General features: G+C 41.9%; 1 protein-coding gene across 3 annotated transcripts in view; it reads left to right on the forward strand.

The window, feature by feature from the left end:
- Positions 1 to 2,759: 2,759 nt before the first annotated feature.
- LOC100116027 (MATH and LRR domain-containing protein PFE0570w) overlaps positions 2,760 to 24,665 on the forward strand; it is a 370,048-nt gene continuing 348,142 nt past the window's right edge. For all 3 annotated transcript variants that reach the window (XM_031928145.2, XM_031928147.2, XM_031928146.2), the window contains exon 1: positions 2,760 to 3,728. In XM_031928145.2, the coding sequence (XP_031784005.1) occupies positions 3,479 to 3,728 (250 nt within the window). In that variant the 5' untranslated portion in view covers positions 2,760 to 3,478. The remainder of the gene's footprint in view (positions 3,729 to 24,665) is intronic.

Here is a 24,665-nt window from a genome sequence, read left to right on the forward strand (position 1 = left end):
TTAAAAAGTAATTTTACAGTTCCAATTTTAGTAGCTTTCAAACTTTTACCATCAGGTAATTTTACTTCAATAGGATTTTTTAAATATACGAATTTATCAAAATATTTATCATTATTTACAATGTGGTCTGTGCAGCCACTATCTAGTAACCAATTAATTTGACCTAAACTTTCGCTACTATTTTCTAACGCAGTTATCTGGTTTACCTCTGGGTTGCAGACCTGGGTCAGCCATGCTTCGGATGAGTAGTCGCCCTGTTGTTCGCCTGAAGATTTAGCTTTGGGTTGACCTTGACCTCTGCCTCGCTGATTGTCTCGGTAGTTGCCTCGGTTGAAGCCTCTGTTGAACCCTCTGTTGTAGCCTCGTTGATTTCCTCGTTGGTGACCTCGTTGACCTTGACTGTATTGAGCACCTCGTCCTCGGTTGCTCTGCTGCTGTGGTCTCGTACACTCGTTTATGACGTGGCCAAATTTTCCACAGTTAAAACATTTGCCTTTGGTTTGTACCGCAAAGGTACTGGCATTACTTTTATTATCTGACTCAGCATTAGTCATATTTTTCTCTTTTATTTTCGACTTTACATAGTCTACTGTTCTTTGGTCTTCTGGGATAACATCTATAAAATCCCCAATGTAACTATAGCTTGGTGGTAAAGCTCTAAGTAGATATCTCAATTTTTCGACTTCTTCTAATTTCCCACCAGCTGATTTGAATTCATTAGTTACTTTTTCGAATTCTACAAAAAATTCTTCCACTGAATTATAATTATTTAATTTGATTTCTTCGATTTTTCCTCTGCATATAATTTGCAAAGCTGTTGATTGTGTTAAATACATTTTATCGAATTTTGTTATCATCTCGAGAGCTGTTTTACATTCACCGATGTATTCTAATTGTTTGTCTGAGATAGCACTAATTATCATAGTGCGAGCTTTTAAATCAATCTTTTTCCAATCATCTTCTTTGCCTTTATATTTATCAGGCATTTCATTTATTGCTGGTTCGTTGCACTCTTTATACTCTAACAGGATCATTAATCTAATTTTCCAACTGGAATAATTTGCACCATCAAACACTGGTATCATAATGTCTTCGATTTTCGCTTGCTTAGCCATTTCTTTTTCTTTTGCACTAATGCTCTCGTATACTTGATTTTTTAATTTAATAATCTTCTTGAGTGCTTTTAAAAATATTTTTCTAATTTGATTTCTTGATTTTTCTTTTAATTCAATATTTTTGGCTTCTAATCCGTCTTCTTGTTTTACTTTAGGCTTAAGCCACAAGTACATGTGCTTAACCTCTAATTTGCACGTGCTCTGAAATAGCACTTCACCACGTGTTTCACTCGCCGACTTTAATCTTCTTGCATCGCACTTAAATCTTGATTAGTTTTTAAAAATCTTTTAATTGTTGAGTAGCTGACGACTTTATCTACGTCACTGAGCTTATATTTTTCTTCTTTAACCCTTTTTGACCGGTTAATTTTCACTTGAAAATCTTCTTCTATCGACAGACGTTTCTATACGAAAATTCGAATATCAATGCTTCACATGCATATAATTTCTCCAGATATTTTCTTCTTTAATTTCACTGCTCAATTTTTCACTGTGCGATTTACTTTTTTTTAACAATAACCGTTAACTACTTTCCACGTGGCTTTTCTTCTAACCTCACTTAGTTTTACACTACATATCTCTCATGTCACTCATATGAGTAGACATGCGGGATAAAATATAAATACCAACCACGCTCTGCTACCATGATGAAAAAGGTTGGATCAATAAACAACAACTTGAGATTAATTTATTGTTAAGTATATTGTAAAAGGCTTGAGAGCCTAGTCGGCGGCACGTCTGCTCACATCGGAATCTTACAGGCAAGAAGAAAAAAAGTGTATAGTAGAGTACAGCATAGTCTGCTCTACACACGGAATATGATATAATACGTAATAGTCGATTAGAGTATAGCGCGAGACATGCGCGGTTCGTCAGCTCTCGCGTGAGCTCGTCTCAATGCACAAAATCGCAGTTGACCAATAGATGGCGCGACGTGTACCATTTTGGTACTAATAATCAAGATTATAATACTTACTATATTACAACAATTATAATTAAACATTTAATTATGTTTAATATATCTAGTTGTCAGGATAAATAAACACACAGTCAACTCAATTCTTAAATAACTTTTAAAATAACAAATTTATGGAAATAATCCAAAATTAAATATAATAGTTAATAAGTTCGCAAGAAGCTGCCTAAAACAAGTTATGCTTTTTCTGATTTGAATTCAACGAGCCATGCGTCCACACTGCTCGGCAGTCAAACGTATTCTACTCCTCACAGCAGCATTACGCCTGAAGCAGCGAACATGCCTACTACTCTTATAGCGCCATCTCTTAGATTTAAATGAAACTAAATAAATATATAAATATATATATATATATATATATATATATATATATCTTTATTCTAATTTCTGAACTATAACACACTTCAAGCACTCTGATAAAGAGGTGGATTGCAAACAGAGTTCAAAATATTTATCAACTTTCTTTACTGTATTTCAATATCCACATAATAATATGTAATTGAAATGTAATACTCTAGACGTTCTTCAAAGGGTCTAGTCCACCATTAATATATTTAATCAATTCGAATATCTCCACGATTGCATTGCATAAATATATAAATATTTTCCAACTTGATAGTTGAACTTGCCACCACATACCACGTGACCTTATTATACGTTTCAAGCGCAGCGGTAGCGCCACCAAGCGCGACTTACACATGTGACTAGCGTTTCGTGACAGTATTTTTTTGTTAATGCTTCCGGATTTTATGTTTCTATTCTTTTACTTCTCTATAGCTAAATTTGTGTTTTGTGCCCTAGATGTTTACTAGGTGTTTATTTGTTTACTTTGCCGATTTAAAGGTTGAAATAATATTGTTTTTGTCTACGCATATCAAGTTATTTTAAATACAAAATTAATTAATTTGGAAAAAATATCAAAGAATTATAATTATAATGTAATCCAAAAATGACAATCTGAAAAATCTATTATATTATTTTTATTATTCTTCATATTAAAATAATCAAAATAAATTTGATATTTAATTGCATAATATGAAATAATAATATTTAATATAAGAATTAAATTAAATGCTCTAAAGAATACTACTTTATATTACTGCATATACTTTTTTGAGTTATAACAATGAGCAAAGAAGCTGGAAAATATTTATACAATTACATCAATTATTGCAAATTATGTGTGCTTTAAAAAGAAATATATATCTAAAAATGTATTTCTTTCACAGATAGCAAAGTTCATAAATTTATGTATTAATTTCATAAAAATTCAAAACGATGTTTATACATTGCTCTATTGAATTTTCAACATTACTAATGGACCTAACTTATGGCATAAAATTATATTCTGCTTTAATGATATAAAATATTTAAAGTAAACTACATTATGGAAACAAGATTTAATTTAAAAAATTGTGGAAGCATTGAAGATGATTCTAATTGTTTAAATTTTACTAGCATGGTACATAGTAAAAAGGTTAAACATGCATTAAGACAACAAGTAAAGCGTCGCAGAAAAAATACAACAATAGCAGCAGGAAATCCTCGTTCTTTACCCAGGATTATTCATGCTATTCCATCAGGATTACAAACTGAGATATCTTTGTCTGGAATGAGTGAAGCTCAAAATCAAACCGGTAAACAAATTCTTAAATCATAACATATAACTTATACTCAGAATTAATACTTATTCTCTTTAATTTGTGATTATTTTTTACTGGAATATTACACAAAAACCTTTTTGTGATTTTCAATTCTTAGCTAGCTAACATCATTTAGCTAATAGCTTTGATGTCAATGTTGTTGTTAAACTATATCTTAATCCCATGCCTTGTATTGGAAGTTGACTAAAAATAATAGATTTTATAAAATTTAATACTGAAAAAAACAATAAAGTCAATAATTAATATCAGCAATTAGCTTACGCTAAATACACAGATCGATACAAAATTTTTGTATATGTTTATTTATTTATTAAACCAAGATAATAGCTTACATAGAATACATTAACAGTACGCATACTAGCAAGCCTTGTAGAGGTAAACTAGCTTACCTGTGTATATGCTTAGTATATAACGAAAAACTTAGAACTAGTACCTTAAAACTAAAGATAATTACATTATCAGACCCTTTCAACAACACTATTTACATTTTCTTTTCTTAAAATTTAACAAATTTAACAAATTTATAACTATTTGGAAAAATAAGTTTTGGTTTTAATCCAAATTTTAATTTTACTTTTTGCCGCAGTTTTGCTTATATCTAATTCCTTGAGCTCATTCGGTAGAGAATTATAAGTTATAATAGCATTATTATAACTGTTTTTATCACTTACTCGTTTTTTGCTCTTTGATACAATTAAGCTTTTTTTCCTAGTAAAACTTGTGGACGTTTGAATTGAGTTTTGAGATCATTATAATGGATTTTAAGAGATTCAAAATTAAAAAGTTGCTCTAGGTTTAATGGACTATCTTGTATGCTAAAATTATTTTTATTGATTATCTTAAGAATTTTCCTTTGTAAACTGCAATAAATCATTGTTATTTCTATAGACACCATCCCAGGCTACTATTCTATTGACATAGTATGTGATAGTTTATGAAAAATATATACTAGGTACTTTGTTTTTTTTATTATATGTTGGATGTGTTTATCCTATTTTAGATTGAAGTCAATGACAATTCCCAAGTATTTGTAATTCTTAGCTTTAGCTATCTTTCTATTCTGAATTTTTACATCAATATGCTTTGGTACACTGTCGCAATAGCTTCCAAATGTCATACAAACTGTTTTATCCATGTTTAGAGATAACTTATTTACTGCCAACCATTTGTGTATCACAGTGAGAAATTCATTCATATTTTTTTGCGACTCTATCCACGTATTGCTTGTTGCTATTATTGCAGTATCATCTGCGTACGATAGAATTGATTCTAGTGGAATCTCTTTTAGAGCATGATTTATATATAAAATAAATAGGAGTGGACCCAGTATCATATCCTGTGGAACGCCCATACTTATTTGTAAACTATCACTTGGTCCAAATTGGTGTTTGGAAATTACGTTTCTCTAAGATTTTGGAATAGGTTCTGTATTCAGTTTTAAGTTGCTCATTATTAATATCCAACTTTCATAAGTTATATAAGAATTCGTTGGTTTCGCATGATTTAATTATCGCATCAGTGATCCAATTTTTCCTCTCCACCTGTTGAAGCCTTCTTTGATTCATTTTGGATATCCTATACATTATTTAATCTCATACGACAATTTATCTGTGGCCAAATTAGGACCCTGCTTTGTGATAATTTCATTCCAGTTTCTTGTTTCAGCACTATTTATTAATTTTTCATAATTTAAAACTATTGTTGGTTTGTTATGTACTATTTTCATTTTATTGAGAGCTATAAATATAGGGTGGTATAGCTATAATTGTCTGTTATAGATAGTTTGAGTTTATAAGTAATTGTATTTAAGTTATCAGTTTTTATGAAAATATTATCAATGCAAGATCCCTTTGCAATGCCCACAGGTGGCCTCGTAATTCCAATGAATCCAGGAATATATCCTTTCTCAAAGAAATTACACAGGGATTCTTGGCTCACATGATCGCAATCCAATATATCAATATTGAAATCTCCTATTACGAAGTGATTTTTAATGTTCCTCTTTTTTATCCAATATTTATTTTAATCTAATATAAACTTAGTCTTAGGTATGCCATGAGATCTGTACATAGATGAGACTTCAATATTGCTATTATTATTTAAGTTAATTTTTGTATTTACAATTCTAATCCTACCTTGTTGAACAATTTCTGTGCTCTGAACCAAGTTTGTATTTACGAATACTATAACTCCGTCATTCCTATTAATCCTACTATCGTTGTAGTAAGACTCGTATTCATAGTTACTTCCGATTAGTTAAACAAAATTATGATTTGCCTGCTTAAATGTTTCAGAACAAAACAACGGATGGCTTAACGATCAGACTTTCAAAAAATATGTTTACATTTTCAAAATTTGCATTCATGCTTCTTACATTTAAGTGCATAATTGTCATTTTTGTTGCTAATCGCCTTGTTTAGATCACTGTATGTTTTTTCTTTCTGCATTGAACCTATAGGTGCTCATGAACAAAGTACAAGGTTAAGAAGCAGTAAAACTTAAATTAATAAAATAGATACTTTTGATTATCTAGATATAATACAAAAGGATTCAAGTAGATGTTTGGTGGTGGGGGGAGGCAGAACCGGCCTTACTTAAGAAGCAGTAAAACTTAAATTAATAAAATAGATACTTTTGATTATCTAGATATAATACAAAAGGATTCTTCTAGATGTTTGGTGGTGGGGGGAGGCAGAACCGGCCTTACTTAAGTGAAGAAAAAAAATTTCTCGGAGGGATAGGGAAAATTCACGCGGTCCAAGGATGTGTATACTCCCGACAGCATGATGCCTGGGGTATACTCCCAGCAGTCTGAGGTATACTCCTGGAAGCGTGCTGTTCAAGGTTAAGTCCTGGCAGCGTGCTGTTCAGTGTGAACTCCTGGCAGCGTGCTGTTCAGTGTGAACTCCTGGCAGCGTGCTGTCTCCAGGAGGCTGTTCGAGGTCAGAGGGTCTAGAGATTTTAGAAGCGTGTGATGCTTGCGTCAGTGAAACGTCAATCGATGAGCATGTAGATGATGACTCGCGCGGTGAGATAAAGCAATCAAGTTGCATCCACTGTTTTTTCGCGAGCATCTTTATACTTTAAACATCCTGTTATTGCTTTATTATTGACTGCTATCACTTCAGTGCGTTCGAGATTTTTCTCTCGTTTAGCCAAATATTTTGCGCATAAACTCTGGTCTCAAAGATACTTAAATAGCCTCTTAGAGACAGCTCTATGCTTTCCATTCGCTCGCTCACGCTACCATTCCCGCAGACATCTATACATTCTACTGGCGTGTAACAACGACAGATATTTTTCGCAATGCATTAGAAGCTAACGAATAACAGCAATTACAGCGTACTGTAACGTGATGCACTCGTCAGCCGCTGACGTCACCACGCTCCCAAAACGTTGCGCGCTAGCCGTGCAAATTACTTTACGATTCGCATTGACGACATGCAGCGTACGAGAGAGTGTGAGAGAGAGAGAGAGGAAGAGAGAGAGAGAGAGAGAGAGAGAGAGAGAGAGAGAGAGCTCCCGATAATACGTAGTAGCTTCGTATTGTAGTGAAATAGAGAGCTCTCAATAATACGCAACAGCTATACTGCATTAAGAAGAGGCGTATATCACTCTCGAAAGAAAAAAACAGGTATAAGTTTTATATATGAAATTGGCTGTGAAGATATTTATGCATTCATGAAACGAGATATTCAGAATTTTGACACTTCAGATTATCCAGCTGAAAATATTTTTGTAATGCCTCGTGTCAATAAGAAAATTGTCGGTCTAATGAAAGACGAGTGCTGTGGACAAATTATGACTGAGTTCGTGGGACTACGCAGTAAAACGTATAGTGTACGCATAAACGGAAAAGATCGTATAAAGCAGATTAAAGGTGTAAAAATCAGTGTAGTTGAACTTTTACAAATCTGCTTTATTTATCCAACTATTATGTGAATCATCAAATCCTAACCATTTTACATACAACTGATTTCCTCGCTTTTTCAATACTTTCTCTACAAGATAAACATTTGGATATTTGGCTTTGAGAAGTTCTTGCTCGTAAAAGCCACCAGCGATAGGTTGATCTTGGTAGTCCTTCAGCTTGTACGTCAGTACTGGATGCGTTGGCACAACTTGACTTATGGTGAAAATCTCTGTCGACCAGTTGGGTGTATAACCCTTTTCAAATACTTGCTTCATTTTACTCACTCGCACCTTATCTCCAACCTTGAATTTAGCTTTTTTTCTGCTTTTTTGATGAGAAAAACGTTTAAGGATTTTAGCTTCATTCTCTCTGCTAACATCCTTAGGCTTTATCCCAATGGTGTGGTGCTTGCTGTTATTGTACTCTGCCAGTAAATCAGGTAAGATATCGAGCCATTTATACTTGCCTCGTAAACTAAATTGCATCCACATCTTGTTCTTGAGAAGATGGAAGCTTTAAGATTGCTGTATTTCGAGTAGAGATTTATGCCATACTGTTTCATGAGGCTTTCAAACGAGCAGTTGTAAAATTCTTTACGTCGATCGGTATGCAAGTTCTTTGGCACACGACCCTGTTGCAGAATAGACTTCATTGCTGCTGCAACTTCTTTGCCAGTTTTATGCTTTAAAGGTACGGCCCAAGCATACTTTGAGAAGACATCGATGACCGTCAGCATGTATTTGTAGCCTTTATTCTCTTGTGTATAAGGCTGCATCTCCGCCAGATCAGCTTGCCAGGTATCGTCCAAGCCACACATTATAAACCGTCGACGCTGATAATAATTACGTCGAGCTGGTTTATGCAGTTCCTCTACTAGTCTCGCCTTTTGATGTGTCATTATTATTCTGAGAATTTTTAAGCAGAATCTCATACAATTCACTAATAGCTAAATCTATTTTTCTCAGTTTTTCAGCATTCTCATCCTTTGCGATTTGCACAACTAATTCTACAGCATCAATCGATGTCTCAGATCACTTGTGATCTCGTAAACGCTGCGTATTTCCGAATTAATTTATCGCTGAAGGACTGCTAAATTCACTGCATCGTTTGGCTCTAGGGGCTCTGCTACGTTACACAATCTTCTGCTTCCAATGTCGAAATGTCCGTCGGCAGTTAGTTTGTAGCCAACACCAGGTGGACCACGACGACCTTTGGGGCGATTTGACTGACGTCCAAACACATCGATGCTCATGTTGATACTGGATTTAACGTGCTCGTGACTACGGTTAATATATAATTTTAACTTCTCGCAACTCTTCGACGATGGAATGGATTTCATTCAGATGGCTATTATTGCCAGCTAATCGTTCAGCCATGAGCATAAACGGTTCGTTGGGATCATCCCAGTATATGTAGTCCATGAGAGAGCCTTTTCTTGCCATTTTATATCTTGGTAGAAGCCCACCACAAGTCTTGCTTTTAAGAAGTGGAGCAATGATGTTATTATATTTATTACTGTTCTGTTGACGCATAGACTGGTTGTGACTGTAATATTTTCTATGTGCGTTTGTAGCTTCGAGAATCTTTTTATAATTTTGCAAATCATCTGGTTTAATCAACGCCTCATCTGAACGTAGTCTAAAAAAGCAGCTCTTGCAGTCCTTCAGTTTTTGGATATTTCCTATTCAAAACGCTCACATTATTTCTGGTGATTTCTATGGGTGAATTACCAATCTCGAGTATTTGACCCTTTTGGCAAATGCGAAACACCCTGATCGAGATATCGTTGACGATTTTGCATTAACGCTGACAGATGCTTGTTGTTTATTTCAGTGTCTTTCTCGTCCTTCTCTTGACGATTTTGTTTCAACGATAGCTTTATTTTACTATCTTTCTCAACTTCCTCATCCTCACTATCCTCTTGAGCACTTTCAAAATTGAGTAGGGTATCATCACCCTCCTCCTCTTCATCATCATCGAAACTTTTTTCTTTTTTTAGCTCTTGTTTAATATCTGGCTTAACCTCTTCCTTCACTCTCACCAGATTCTCTAGCGGATCTACTATGGGCTTAAAAGTCTCCCCCAGAGCTTTTTCCATGCTGGCTTTACCTTGCTTCAATAATCTATGTTTGCGTCAAATTGCTTCTCTAGCTTTATCAATTTGCTGAAGAACTGCCTTTTCACATCGAAAGTCTGCCATGTTGACTCTTTTATGTATCGCAGTCTACTGTATGTACTCACGCCTGCTGTACGTTATATATTTGTGGCGAAGCAATCAAAACCTTTTCTATATCGCCCATCATTGATGGGTCGCTCCTTGTCGATTAAAAGAAATCCATGCTGACCATCTTTCCAGCATGCTGAGCATAAAGCTTTGAAGTTTGTGTATGTCATATCAGGATTCACATGATCATCGTATATGTGTTTGAGATTTACGTCATCTTGACGAAAAACTACTAGCACATTCACATTATCGCGCACCAAATGCTTCGGCACGTGAGCGTATGATTGACAGAGATAGAAACAGTCTACGTTTTTATGTCTTCCCATGCAAAAGAAGGCTCTGATGTTGTCCTGTCTCTCACAGGCGACGTCATCGAATACCATAATTGAATCAGAGAGTACCTCGTCAGGTGACACAACAGTATCATGTTCACTGCAGTGGAAGTACTGTATACCAGACAGAGGTCGCAAAAGCTGATCGAGAAATTTGTACTTGGGCTGTTTCAGCGACTTTGAATAGATGTACACGTTCTCAAATTTGAGTCCATTGGGATGCGTTATGAGAGCGAGCAGTGTATTGGTTTTACCACAATTTGATGGTTCACAAAATACTGCTCGAATATTGTCAGGCAGTAATTCCCCGTGATGTTTTCGCATTTTCTGCTGCTCTGTTACAGTATCGAAATTCGACACCGGCAGCTTGATTTTTTGTTGCTGGAAATCCATGTTAACGCTTCATCAGCTGGAGAGCAACTATCGCTGTTAGCTATAAAAAACGCGTTTATAATGTATTGGGATCAGTCGAGAGTTGTCCTCTCATGTATCATGATCATGCATAAGCAGCAACAACGTAAAGGTCGTGGTTTATTGAATACACTCATCAACAAGCTTCCAGTAGAGCTGCATATTCCGGGATATCAGTACTGCGGTCCCGGCACTAAACTAGCGAAACGACTAGCACGTGGAGATCCTGGTATCAATAATCTTGATAGAGCTTGCAAAGAGCACGATATTGCCTACTCACAGAATCGAGAAAACGTCGAAGCAAGAAACGGTGCAGATAAGATTTTGGCCGCAAAAGCCTGGGAGCAAGTCCGGGCGGTAGACGCGGGAGTTGGCGAAAAAGCAGCTGCTCTCGCCATAGCAGGCACCATGAAGACAAAATCCAAGTTTGGAATGGGTCTGAAACGAATTAAAAAGAAGAAGCCATCTATTTCGCTGGCTAAAGTGATCAAAGCTACTTCTACTTCTGCTGTTCCAAGCAACATCTCTCACGCAGTCATTCGCAGCGTTCTTAAGGCTGCTCGTCAAGCTGTAAACAAGGCTGGAGGCAAGAAAAATGTACGTATTCCACGTGTGCTGCCAGTCCCATCCATAATCGGAGGATTCCTACCATTTCTCATTCCGATATTTGCCGGTTTGAGTGCAACAGGTGCATTAGCAGGTGGCGCTGCTGGTATCGCTAAAGCAGTGAACGATGCTAGCGCCGCTAAACGACAGCTTGACGAAAGCCAAAGACATAGCAAAACAATGGAAGCTATTGTGCTCGGTGGCCGAGGTATCTATCTGAAACTTACAAAGAGGGCTACGGTATGTATCTGAAACGTGGACAAGGCTTGAGGAAAAGAAAACTTCGAATTGCCGCAACGCGCACTGACGCCGATCTTCTAAAATATGCACGCATCTTGAAAATTCCATATTTTCGGGGCGTTTACATGCGAAATACACTACCAGTGAGTGGACCACACTATCGCGAATCAGCAATCGTGAATCTTGACGATAAAAGCGGACCAGGCACGCATTGGGTCGCCTATCGAAAACAAGGCAACGATATAGTGTATTTTGACAGTTTTGGAGATTTGCAGCCACCTCAGGATCTCATGGAATATTGGAATGTGAGCAGAGTCAAGTACAATCAGGAGCATTATCAAGATTACAATAGCTACAACTGTGGGCATCTTTGCCTGAAATTTCTTCTGAATAATAGATAAGTGTTGGTTCTGCTTCGGCTTCAGTCAGTTTAGTTCGCGTAGTCATGGAAGATTCACTAACACTGAGCCTGTCTGGAACTTCAGCTGTATTAGAAGCTCAATATTTACCACCGCTTGAACTTTCAACTAACAAAAATTACGTTCTCGGACTTGTTGAGTTGTTGACATTCAATTCAATACCAAACATCGATACAGGCAATAACAAGTTTTACGTGGGAGGAGAAGTGATAATTTTGCCAACAGGCAGCTACGAGATTGAAGACATTGAGAAGAGTTTGAAAGAGGCACTTACATCAAAAGGCATAACCCTCAAACTCAAGCCGAATAACAACACCCTTCGTTGCATGATCAAGTGTAATCGATCGATTGATTTCCAGTCAGAAGATTCTATCGGCAAATTGTTGGGTTTCACGAGTCGCGTATTGTCACCAAATACTGATTACGAATCCGACTTGCCAGTAACCATTCTCAAAGTTAACGCTTTACGCGTCGAGTGTAATAAAAATTACATCTGGGGCATACATAAATGAGCATAAGGTACACACCATATATGAATTCTTTCCAGCTGTCTCACCAGGCTACAAGATTATCGAAGTACCATCACCAATTATTTACCTACCAGTCACTGTCAAGACTATAAATAACTTGCATCTTCACATCGTCGATCAAGACGGTCATTTAGTTAATTTTCGTGGTGAAGTCATAACAATTAGATTACACATCAAATCAGTCTAAGCATTATGGGTATTGTGTACAATACTAAAGTTGGTAAAGGTTATAATAGTAACGTGCCATGCCGTCGAGCGATCAGTCGTTGACGAGTGCTCAAAGCGCTAACACGTCAGAACACACACTTTCTAAGAAGTCTAGGTCTAAAAGTCATTTCTGGAAAAAAATAAGCTGTGTACTATTTTGTTGCTTCCGGCGAAATGGAAGAGGTGCTAAGCACACAGTCATCTGTCGTATTTGACGAATCTGTTGCGCATTACGGGATTCATGCGCATCAGCCCTATACTTTATCGAATTTCAACAACAGCGATGAAAAAATCGCATTGGTATACAACATCAAGATCTATGTGTGCTGCCTTCGCGCAGTTCACTACATATATGTGGAAAATTGCAAAAGCCAGATGGCACTGCTATCGAGGGCACGCGATTTGTAAACAACGCCATATATCATTTATTTGAGGAAATTCGTTACGAGCTCAACGCCATAGAGATTGATCGATGCAAGAATGTGGGCTTGACAAGTCTCATGAAAGGATTCGTATCATTCAGCCCTAGTCAGAGCTCAGTGATTGAAAATGCAGGCTGGCTCGACATTGCAGAGACTCAACGGCTTGACGATAATGGCTACTTTGACGTATCAATTCCACTTGGTATGATCCTGGGTTTTGCCGAAGATTATCGCAAAATTGTTGTGAATGCCAAACACGAGCTTATTCTCACAAGATCAAATTCTGATGTGAATTCTATTGTGCAGACTGTGTTCTATTGTGAGTTCTGATGTGAATTCTATTGTGCAAGTAGTCGCAGCTGGTGCAAATGTTTACGAGGATTACCAAGTTGAAATCACTAAAATTGAATGGCTAATGCCATATGTGTTGCTCTCGGATATACATAAAATTAAATTGCTCAATCATCTGGAAAAGGATAGACCTGTCACCGTGAGTTTTCGTAGCTGGGAACTATACGAGTATCCATTGTTGCCCAGTACATCGAAACACGTGTGGACTGTCAAGACTGCCGATCAGCTGGAGAAGCCTCGCTTCGTTATTCTTGGCTTCCAGACAAATCGTAAAGGACGAAAAACAGCCAATGCTAGTCGCTTTGATCATTGTAATATAAGCAACGTTACACTTTTTCTCAACTCTCAACACTATCCCTATGGAAATCTCAATCTCCATATTACTAATAATCAGTATGCTCTACTCTACGATATGTATGTCAACTTTCAAAATGCTTACTACAACAAAGAGGTAGAACCAATGCTGAAAAAGGTCGACTATCTGTCGTATGCCCCTCTCGTTGTCATTGACTGCTCAAAACAAAATGAGTCACTGAAACAAGCATCAGTTGATGTACGTCTCCAATTTGAGGCTAGGGCAAATATTCCAGTTGGCACCTCTGCATACTGTCTCATCATACACGATCGTATAGTCGAATACAACCCTATGATTGGAGATGTAAAAAAAATTGTTTAAAGGGAGGTGGGAAAAGATGGTATAAATTAAGAAGCAGCTTGTGGTAGGCAGTCAGTCAAAATGGAGTACGTGCTCGATGTGCAAGGATTCAGAAAGCCTGTAAACGAATTTGTCGTCAAGGAACTTGTCATAGTTCCACTCAACGCTCAACTGAAGACGTTGGTGTTTTTTTTTCAAGTCGCCTACACCGTGGCGCAGACTCACAGCCAAGTACAAATCTGAAAATCTCTGGCTGGAACGCAATTATCACGGATTATCATGGAGTTCGGGAGATCTGGCCTACGAGGTGCTGGAAAATGTCTTGAAAACTGTTCTACATGACGTGAGTGTTGTGTATGTAAAAGGAGCCGAGAAGAAGCAATGGCTCGAGAAGTTCAATTTTCACGTAGTTGATATGAGTGAAATGGGCTTTCCCTCGTTACAGAGGCTGAAATATGATATTTTGGAGCCACTGTGCCCACACCATAAGTTAGCGTTCAAGGCAAACTGCGCACACAGACATGTATTGTTGCTGAAAAAGTTTTATCACGATAATACGCCATCTTTTGAGAGATCTCTCAGAGAATTTTATCGCACAGAGCACCTGTCATTTATGACTACGAGAGATATCTCGTACTTGCCACGAGAATTTCTGATAACATTTGCTGCCAATAGCATCGAGCAAGCTTGGGATAAGCTACCCGAACACTTAAAGCTGGACACGGAGATTTTAGAGTGTTTACGCTGCCGAGAGCACAATTCCATTGTGAATGGAACCCCACCATTAAGAAGAGATTGCGTGCAGTGTAAACTGAATGCTCAAAATAAATAACAGCATGAAGAAGCGAGTGCGTTTTCAAGAAAAGCCAACAGTTCATTTAATGTGTACATGGACATATGCAGATAAAAATGCACGATGTGGAGAGTGGGAGCAAGTAGCCCGAGATCAAGAGCGTTTCAAATTAAGGATCGAAAGAATGGGTAAAATTATTGTACCAGTACTTGAGAGAAAACTAAATGTTGTGTATAAAGTAATGTTGAATAAATGTATTAATTTGAATTGTGACTATTGCATTTTAATCCTTTATCCCTAATCCTTATGCGTACTGTTAAATACCGTTCTAAAATCTGTAGATCCTCCTGACAGCACGCTGTCAAGAGTTCACATTGCACTATTTTATTTGTTGTAGTCAAATGAATGCCAACGACGAGTACACGTTCATGACGCCACGTTTACGTATTCCCACTGAATGGATGGGTCCTTGTGTTGGACAGCATATGCAAGCCATCGCTGCTGCAATCATTGCAATGGAGTGCGATAATTTTCAAGTAGATCTTCTTATTCATGGTGTACGAGCACGCTTGCATAAAGTACAAAATATTTACTGGTTCGAAAAAGTGAACCAATAAATATTTTATACTTTACGTGAATAAAAATATAATTATCATTTATTATTCTTGTAATATCTCAGTTATAATGTATCAAAAAAAAAAAATTTACGTGTTATACGTTTTTATCTGTAATTTTTTAAAAATATATGTATTAAATTTAACTGGTTAACTTTTTTATTTAACCTTTCATTTTAGCTAATGTAAAAATTAATTTTTTTATTTTTCAATTACTAAAAAATTAACACTGTTAAAAAAAATATTTATTGGTTGATTTTTTTATTGATAATTATACTGCAAAGTTAATGAACTAAAAAATTAAATTTTTTTATCGAACTATATTAATTTGAATTACGAAAAACTGAAATCTAATATTCATATATATATTATGCCCCGAGGGAGGTAAAGAACTGGTAAGTCCATAGCGAGTGTGAATTACCACCCGAGCCGAAGGCGAGGGTTGATATACTCCAGGCAGTCTACTCCAGGCGGTACACTGTGGACAGCATACTCCGGGTACCGAGCTGTCACTGGGACGCTGGGCAGGAGGCTGCTCAAGGTCAGAGGCGGCATCTCTACATAGTTAAATGTTCTGGAAGCCCGCAGCGAAGTTGAACCTTCAATCATATATCTATATGCTACATATGCATGGTCGAAGAGTTAGGTACATCTTTCGCAGTCGGGTGACTCGCGTGGTGAGATAGCGCGGATCAGGTTACACCTCTTCGAGAGTGAATATACGCATCTTCTTAATGCAGTATAGCTGTTGCGTATTATTGAAAGCTCTCTCTTTCACTACAATACGAAGCTACTACGTATTATCGGGAGCTCTCTCCCTTCCTCTCTCTCTCTCTCTCTATCTCTCTCTCTCTCTCTCTCTCTCTCTTTCTCTCTCTCTCTCTCTCTCTCTCTCTCTCGTACGCTGCATGTCGTCAATGCGAATCGTACAGTAATTTGCACGGCTAGCGCGCAACGTTTTGGGAGCGTGGTGACGTCAGCGGCTGATGAGTGCATCACGTTACAGTACGCTGTAATTGCTGTTATTCGTTAGCTTCTAATGCATTGTGAAAAATATCTGTCGTTGTTACACGCCAGTAGAATGTATAGATGTCTGCAGGAATGGTAGCGTGAGCGAGCGAATGGGAAGCATAGAGCTGTCTCTAAGAGGCTATTTAAGTATCTCTGAGACCAGAGTTTATGCGCAAAATATTTGGCTAAACGAGAGAAAAATCTCGAACGCACTGAAGTGACAGCAGTTAATAATAAAGCAATTACAGGATGTTTAAAGTATAAAGATGCTCGCGAAAAAACAGTGGATGCAACTTGATCGCTTTATCTCACCGCGCGAGTCATTATCTACATGCTCATCGATTGACGTTTCACTGACGCAAGCATCACACGCTTCTAAAATTTGTAGACCCTCTGACCTCGAACGGCCTCCTGGAGACAGCACGCTGCCAGGACTTAACCTTGAACAGCACGCTGCCAGGACTTAACCTTGAACAGCACGCTTCCAGGAGTATACCTCAGACTGCTTGGAGTATACCCCAGGCATCATGCTGTCGGGAGTATACACATCCTTGGACCGCGCGAATTTTCCCTATCCCTCCGAGAAATTTTTTTTTTCATTTAAGTAAGGCCGGTTCTGCCTCCCCCCACCACCAAACATCTAGAGGCTTCCAGAATATTCTAGAAGCTTCTAGCACGCATTCTCACCTGTACAGGTGAGTTAATTGAATAAGTGGGGACGCTGTATTCACATGTAAAATTTGAGTGGTGGGGGGAGGCAGAACCAGCCTTGCTTACCTACTTTTTGCTACTCTCAATACTGCTTGGTAGGCTGGGCATGTGTAACTACACGCAGCATGGTCATTGTTTTCCACTTCATCTTCTCCGTGACAGAGAATACAGCTTGGCTTGTTGTTGCAGCTTTTCGCTGCATGCCCTAATGTACCGCATATAAAGCAGCAGCGACTTCGATCTGGCGTGCTAGTATACATTCTAGTAATATATATGCCATCTGGGCTGGCAGCTGGATGACAGCAGTCTGCGTATCTTCGTAAGTTTTTCGCACCATCTTTATCGCAGTCTCGTCCACCAGTTCGTTACTTTCGGTGAACTCCCTTTGCAGGGCATCTATTATATCCTGCCCAGAGGTGAGCATATCAAGGTTTTTTATTTCAACTCATACTGGAGTGCATTTATTGTGGTTCCATTTTCGAGTACCTCTCTGACCGCATCTTGAAGCTCACTTATCTTCGCTTCTTCGGAGCGCCGAATTTCTAGTAGTAGGTACCTCGCCACCGTCTTGCGTATTCTGTTAACGCGATTCCCAAGTGCCTCAAGTGCTATATATGTGCTTTCCCCTGCGGCTTTTATGACCAACGCATCTGGGCAGGTAGGTCTTTCTCGTTGTTTCCTTACTTTATAAGAGCCTTTTGGACACCCTGCTCTAGTGCTTTCATTTCCATCTTTTGCTTTGTTTTTCTATCATTTTTGCTTTCCTCGTGGTTACCTGCTGCCATGGAATTTTCCCTTCTTCTGTAAGCTCCTGCGTCGAGAATTTAGATCTGCCTGCCCCAGAGGCTTCATCATTATTTTTCTTCGTTCTCTTCTTGTGATTTTCTGGTTGCCCCTCCAGTTGGCTTAAAGACATTTCCTTTCGTTTGCTTGGCGTCATTCCCGATTTAAAGAACGTGATTCTTGTCGGCTATTTTTCCGGGATCGACGTTCCTGCCGTCTGCATCGTTTTGTCCTTCTTATCGATAAGCTACAGCCCCGATAGAGTTTCTATTTGGCTCAACATCAGTCCAAGGCTCTACTTACTCTTGTTTAGTGCTACTTATTTATCTTCTAGGAGTTTGGTTAGCCTCATAATCGTCGCTACGACGTTTTCAACGGGCTTGTGAATATTCTTCGCAACTGACATTACCGTGTCCACCAAGTCTAATTTTTCTCGTATCTTCTCCCAAGTCTTACTATTTTCCTCTGCCGTCTGGATTTTATTCCAGGTTTCGAATATTTCCTTCCTAGAAGTAGCCACATCGATAGCGCCAATGCTTGTGTTTTCCAGACTGATGTTGTCTGTTTTCTGGGTGGGAGGACCCAGTTTCATTAACACTTTTAGGGGTGCTCGCAGTCCCTAAGTTTTTTTTTGTTGGTGTACGTATCATTTTGTTTTTTTTTTTTATTAATTTTTGTTTCTCTGCTCCTCCCACCTACTTTCTACTGGCCTTTCTCTCCAAATCCTAGCGTCGCAGGCATGTGTTCTGGCCTTGTGCCACAGCACAAGTCCACCTCAAAAAGCATCTAGGAGAGGTTAGTGAGGTCCCCCTCTTGTCTATGGCAGGGCCCTGTCCGGGTGCCACCCGGCATCGCCATAGCCAACAGAATCTTCGCCGGTTGATAGGGCGGCCAGAGCAGGTAGGCCAAACCGTCCCGGGTAGTCTAGGAGCCAGGAGGGTTTTCGTGGCCGACGGAGGTCCAGTCAGACACCAAAGTTTTCTAAGTGTATTTTGGCCCGTTGATCACGAATTTCGAGGGTGTTTTGCATGAACGTGTAAATTAAAAAAGTTATTAACAATTTAATTGTTTAAAACGCTGTAACAAGAAGACATAATACAAAAATTATATTCTAACGTTGAAAATACCTTTCATTTTCACGTATAAATAGTCTCAAATTTGCTGAAATCAAAAAAATTAATTACAAGTCGAGTTATTGCAAAATTAGTGAATATTACTTGCATAATTCACCTTTTCCATCACTATTTACCGCATAACTTCGGTTCTATTCCAAATTTTTCAACTCAACAACTCTCATTTTGAGCATCAAACATTTCTCTATCGATATCTTAACAAATATTTATAATAAACAGTACGGGAAAAAAATTATAACGCAAAATATTAAAAAAATAGTAAAAACGTATTTTTTTGTTTATGACCGATTTTGACCATCTTTTTTTATCAATGAATAATAAAAATAGTACAGAAGTATTCCTTGTTTAAAAACGAATAATTTCATGTACCGTAAAGTTTAATTATCAACATTTATCCGCCTGAAAAATGTTACAGCGTTGCGACGTTGCAAACGTCGCAGCCGCGTCGATACGAGGAATCTCGTTCGATGCGGCCAAGCTCTGAGTGCGCGGAAGAAACAAGCGAGTTGGATTGTTGTTGTCGGTGCCAGCCTGACCTCGAGTTCGAGGAACGGGCCGGCTAACCGTCCACGTTAGCGCGAGAGTGAGCATCGTTGGCGCGAGAGTGAGCCTCGACGGCGCGCGCGCTGATTGGTCCTCCGCATGTCGCGAGCCAATCGGTGGGCGCCGATGTGCGACTCGCTATCCGCGCGGACTGCCAGCCAATCAGGCGCGAGGAAGATGCGCGGGCCCGACGAGCGCGAGTGGAGAGTGAGCGCGAGAACGAGCGGGAAATCGGGGAGTTCTCTCACGACTGTCGACGGAGTACGTCGACGTGCGAGAGAGATACGTGGCCTCCTCTGTTACGAGGAGAATTGGGAGAGTCTCCCGAGGTTGTGCGAGTGTGCGAGAGTGTGAGAGAGTCATAGGTGCAGCGCGTTGGCACGAGCAAGTGCCGACACCCGGACGAGCCAGCAACCATCCGCACGAGAGGAAGGAAGCTAGCCAGTCCGCCATCATTGTCCGGAGGACCAGAGCAACCAGCAGCCTTGGCGTGGGAGAGCCGAGGAAGCTAGCCGTCACCAGGTCCACGAGAGTCAGGAAGGCGCCGGCGGGAGCACCGACGGACGTCCACCAGGGAGAGAGCGAGTAAGAAAGTATTAGAGAGAGAGAGAGAGAGAGAGAGAGAGAGAGAGAGAGAGAGAGAGAGAGAGAGAGAGAGAGAGAGAGAAAGAGATAGAGAGAGAGAGAGAGAGATCCGAGAGTGAGACGAGTGTGGTGCGGGCACACTAGAGAGAGAGAGAGAACTCGAGAGACCAGGGTGTTGGTGTACAGTGCGGGCGCACACCAAGACGTCTTCTGCGCGAGGCGTCTGGCCAGCGCACGCGAGAGAGAGAGAGAGAGAGAGAGAGAGAGAGAGAGAGAGAGAGAGAGAGAGAGAGAGAGAGAAGGAGAGAGAGAACAGTGCGAGGAGACGCGTGTGCGTGAGATAGAGACAGCGCAAGAGAAAACCCTATAGCTGCGCGGCTGCAGCAGGTCGGGCTTGCCACAAGCGGGAGGCATAGCCCGCGCGCGAGAGAGAAAGAGAGAGAGAGAGAGAGAGAGAGTCAGCCGTCAGCGGACTGAACCTGGGCCTGTGGCCAGCCGTCTGCTGCACGAGCGTGGCTCGTGTTTGAGCGTCCCAGCGTAAGCCCTGCGTGGCTAAACTGTGCGCGGGAGGCACTACAGCCACCGTGTTGTAGGGAAGGGCTGGGCGAAATACATGTGCAATAAAACTTAACCATTGTGTGTGATCATTTTCCCCTCTCCCTAGCGTTCTCCCAAACGTGATGATCGCGGTCAAATCCTACGTTTAGAAAAATCCTAGTGCATGCGAGGCTCTAGGTGTTGCGCACCTGTGTTGGGAGGCACAGCGTCGCAATTGGCATCCCTTGTGGGGATTCGCGATCATCGAAAGGGAGAGGTAAAGTGTTTTCGCGAGTGTTAGTGTAAAGTGCGCGGAGTGTGAGCGACGGAAAGATGCGCAGCGGGCCACGAGGCAAGCTGCTGACGTCTTTTCGTGTGGAGAGAGACGGCGAAGAGAGCTCAGCGATCAGTCGTCAGCTGTTGAAGTCGCACCATATTGTGCGATGAATCAGCTGACGAAACGGCCGTTCGTAGTGGGACTCGGAGTAGAGCCCAACGCTAAACGTGATAGCGTGGGAGGCTCTACCGTGTCCCCACGAGATGTGCTGCGACGCGTGCGCTCTAGCGACAGCGAGTCAGCCAACGGCGACGACTGGCACACAGTTAGTCATAAGCGTCGTCGGCGGGGCTCGCGAGTAAAGCTTTTCGACGGAAGTCGGAAGCGAGGAGACTCCTCGGTCTCGTTGTCGAGTGACAACGAGAGCCAAGAGAGATCTTCGAGTTTGTGCTCGAGTGAGAGAGACAGTCTGTATACTGTGATCCCGAGGTGCGAACGGCCAGGTTACTTGCGGTTGTCCGAAAGGACGATAGCAAGAACCGCGGCCTGCGCAACCTCCAGCACAGTCAGTGCCGTGGCCGAGGGAGATGTGTTGCGAGGAGGCTCGGGCTCAAGCATAGACGTCAGCGTAGACAGCGGCTATGCGAGCCGAGTGAGTGTCGATCGCAGCGAGAGAGACGCTCGTGTGAGAGAGTTGGAAGAATGCGGACTCACTCTTGAGGATGCGAGAGCTCGAGTCTTTGAGGAGGAGCTTTCTGTAGCTTGGCGAGAAGCTTACGAGGAAGCCCTCCTGGAAGCTCGAGCGAAGCTGCGGGACGAGTTAGCCACGCTAGAGCATGAGCGGCGGCTGCAACGGGTCCGTGAGGAGGCGAGGGAGGCGGCGCGAGAGCAGGTACGGGTCGAGGCGATAGAACAGACGCGTAAAATGGAGGAAGAGCGAATAGGGCGAAAGCCATGTTTGCGAGCCCCAGTCAAAATGACTGATTCAGTTCGCCCAGCTACTCTAGACCAGCTGAGAGGCAGACCGTCTGTGCTCACGAGTGATATTGGTGACGCGGACAAAGAGTTGCTAGAGCCAGAGCGCGAAACGGTGCGACGCCGCGTCTCTTGGGGCAACTCTGGAGGTCGGCCGAGTATGCAACGGAGCTGTGTGAGCTCGGGTGAGGAGTCAGAGGAGGAGAGTGAGAGGAGAGAGAAAAGTGCGTCGAGAAAAAGACGGAGACAGAGAGGTTTGCTGAGCAGTGACAGCGAGCTCGAAGTTAACTCGAGCTGCGAGTTTAACTCAGCGAACCTGACGTCATCCGAACGCCGGAAAAGATCAGCCGACTCGCTCAGGGCTTTGGAGTTCCTGAAGCATTGGGAGCTCCAGTTCTCGGGCGAGAGTGATCACGAGGAGGCGGAGGAGTTCTTTGATCGACTGTGTGAGTGCAGAGTAGCGTTAGCGGTGCCAGACCGCGAGCTGCTAGCGGTGTTGCCGTGCATTTTCAAGTTGCAGGCAAGCCGCTGGTATCGGGCGAAGAGAAAGAGCCTGCGAACATGGGAGATGTTCTGCCGGGCCTTTCGTCGCCGATACATGGTTCCGTATTGTCGGGAGGATTTGGAGGAAGATCTGCGCAAGCGAACGCAGCACAGAGAAGAGAAGATCGCGGCGTATATCGCGAGTCTTCAGTATCTGGCTTCCCGCTTTCGCCGACCTCCATCCGAACGTGATTTGCTTCGTATCGCATATCAGAACCTCCTTCCGGAATACCGGAGAGCTATTGGCGAAAAGTGCGTCAACAGCTGGGAGGAGTTGGAGAGGTACGGCCGACGCTGGGAGCGGCTAAAAGAGTTAGATAGCCGTTACGCACCTCCGCTGCCAGCGGAGAAGATGCGCGTTCCCGGTGCGGCGTACAAGGAGGAAGGAGAGACCCAGAGAGCCGCTGCAGTCGAGAGGACAGAGCATGCAGGCCCTGGTGACGAGTTGCCTTCTATCGAGGTTGAGGAGAGGACGAGTGAGAGAAAGAGAGCTTCAACGAGGAGAAAGAGAGCTACCGTATGGCGCGGCCTGGTGCGTCCGACCGCTAATGCCGTGGCTCGAGGGGAGAGGCGAGGAGATGGTGCGTGCTTCACCTGCTGTAAAGTGGGGCACCGGGCATTGAATTGCCCGGAGATGATCTGCTGGGCATGCCAACAAAAAGGACATTCACGAAGGGAATGTCCTGCGCGTAGGGAATTGCCACAGACATCATGCCAACTTTGCAGACGAGTGAGCCACTCAGGTCTATGTCTAGATTGCCGGAGAAAAATGGCAATGCTAGAAAGACGGAGAGCTGAGGAAGGAAGTGAGAAGAAAGAGCAGTCAGCGGAGGTGGAGAGAAAAGGATGTGAGAGAGTAGTGCTAGAGAGATGTGCAGGGGAGAGAAGAGTGTTGGCCTGGGACCTAGTGAAAGGGTTAAGGCCAACTTCTTCGAGAGAGGAGTCAGCGAGAATGGAGAAGAAAGGAAGTGAGAGAGTGGAGCTGGAGAGATGCTACGAAAAGAGGAAAGTTTGGACCCAGGACCCAGTAAAAGGTTTAAGGCCAACTTCTCCGAGAGAGGAAGCATTGTTAAGGGGAGGGGATTGCGACGTTGCAAACGTCGCAGCCGCGTCGATACGAGGAATCTCGTTCGATGCGGCCAAGCTCTGAGTGCGCGGAAGAAACAAGCGAGTTGGATTGTTGTTGTCGGTGCCAGCCTGACCTCGAGTTCGAGAAACGGGCCGGCTAACCGTCCACGTTAGCGCGAGAGTGAGCCTCGTCGGCGCGCGCGCTGATTGGTCCTCCGCATGTCGCGAGCCAATCAGCGGGCGCCGATGTGCGACTCGCTATCCGCGCGGACTGCCAGCCAATCAGGCGCGAGGAAGATGCGCGGGCCCGACGAGCGCGAGTGGAGAGTGAGCGCGAGAACGAGCGGGAAATCGGGGAGTTCTCTCACGACTGTCGACGGAGTACGTCGACGTGCGAGAGAGATACGTGGCCTCCTCTGTTAAGAGGAGAATTGGGAGAGTCTCCCGAGGTTGTGCGAGTGTGCGAGAGTGTGAGAGAGTCACAGGTGTAGCGCGTGGCACGAGCAAGTGCCGACGCCCGGACGAGCCAGCAACAATCCGCACGAGAGGAAGGAAGCTAGCCAGTCCGCCATCATCGTCCGGACCAGAGCAACCAGCAGCCTTGGCGTGGGAGAGCCGAGGAAGCTAGCCGTCACCAGGTTCACGAGAGTCAGGGAGGCGCCGGCGGGAGCACCGACGGACGTCCACCAGGGAGAGAGCGAGTAAGAGAGTATAAGAGAGAGAGAGAGAAAAAGATAGAGAGAGAGAGAGAGAGAGAGAGAGAGAGAGAGATCCGAGAGTGAGGCGAGTGTGGTGCGGGCACACTAGAGAGAGAGAGAACTCGAGAGACCAGGGTGTTGGTGTGCAGTGCGGGCGCACACCAAGACGTCTTCTGCGCGAGGCGTCTGGCCAACGCACGCGAGAGAGAGAGAGAGATTAGATTAGATTAGATTAGATTAATTGCTCTTTATTTTTGTACATTTTGTTGTACATATAACAAATTATAGTATATTATAAAAAGAATAAAAATTTTGTGTAAGGGTGCTAG

Source organism: Nasonia vitripennis, assembly GCF_009193385.2.
Source record: "Nasonia vitripennis strain AsymCx chromosome 4 unlocalized genomic scaffold, Nvit_psr_1.1 chr4_random0003, whole genome shotgun sequence".
NCBI lineage: Eukaryota > Metazoa > Arthropoda > Insecta > Hymenoptera > Pteromalidae > Nasonia > Nasonia vitripennis.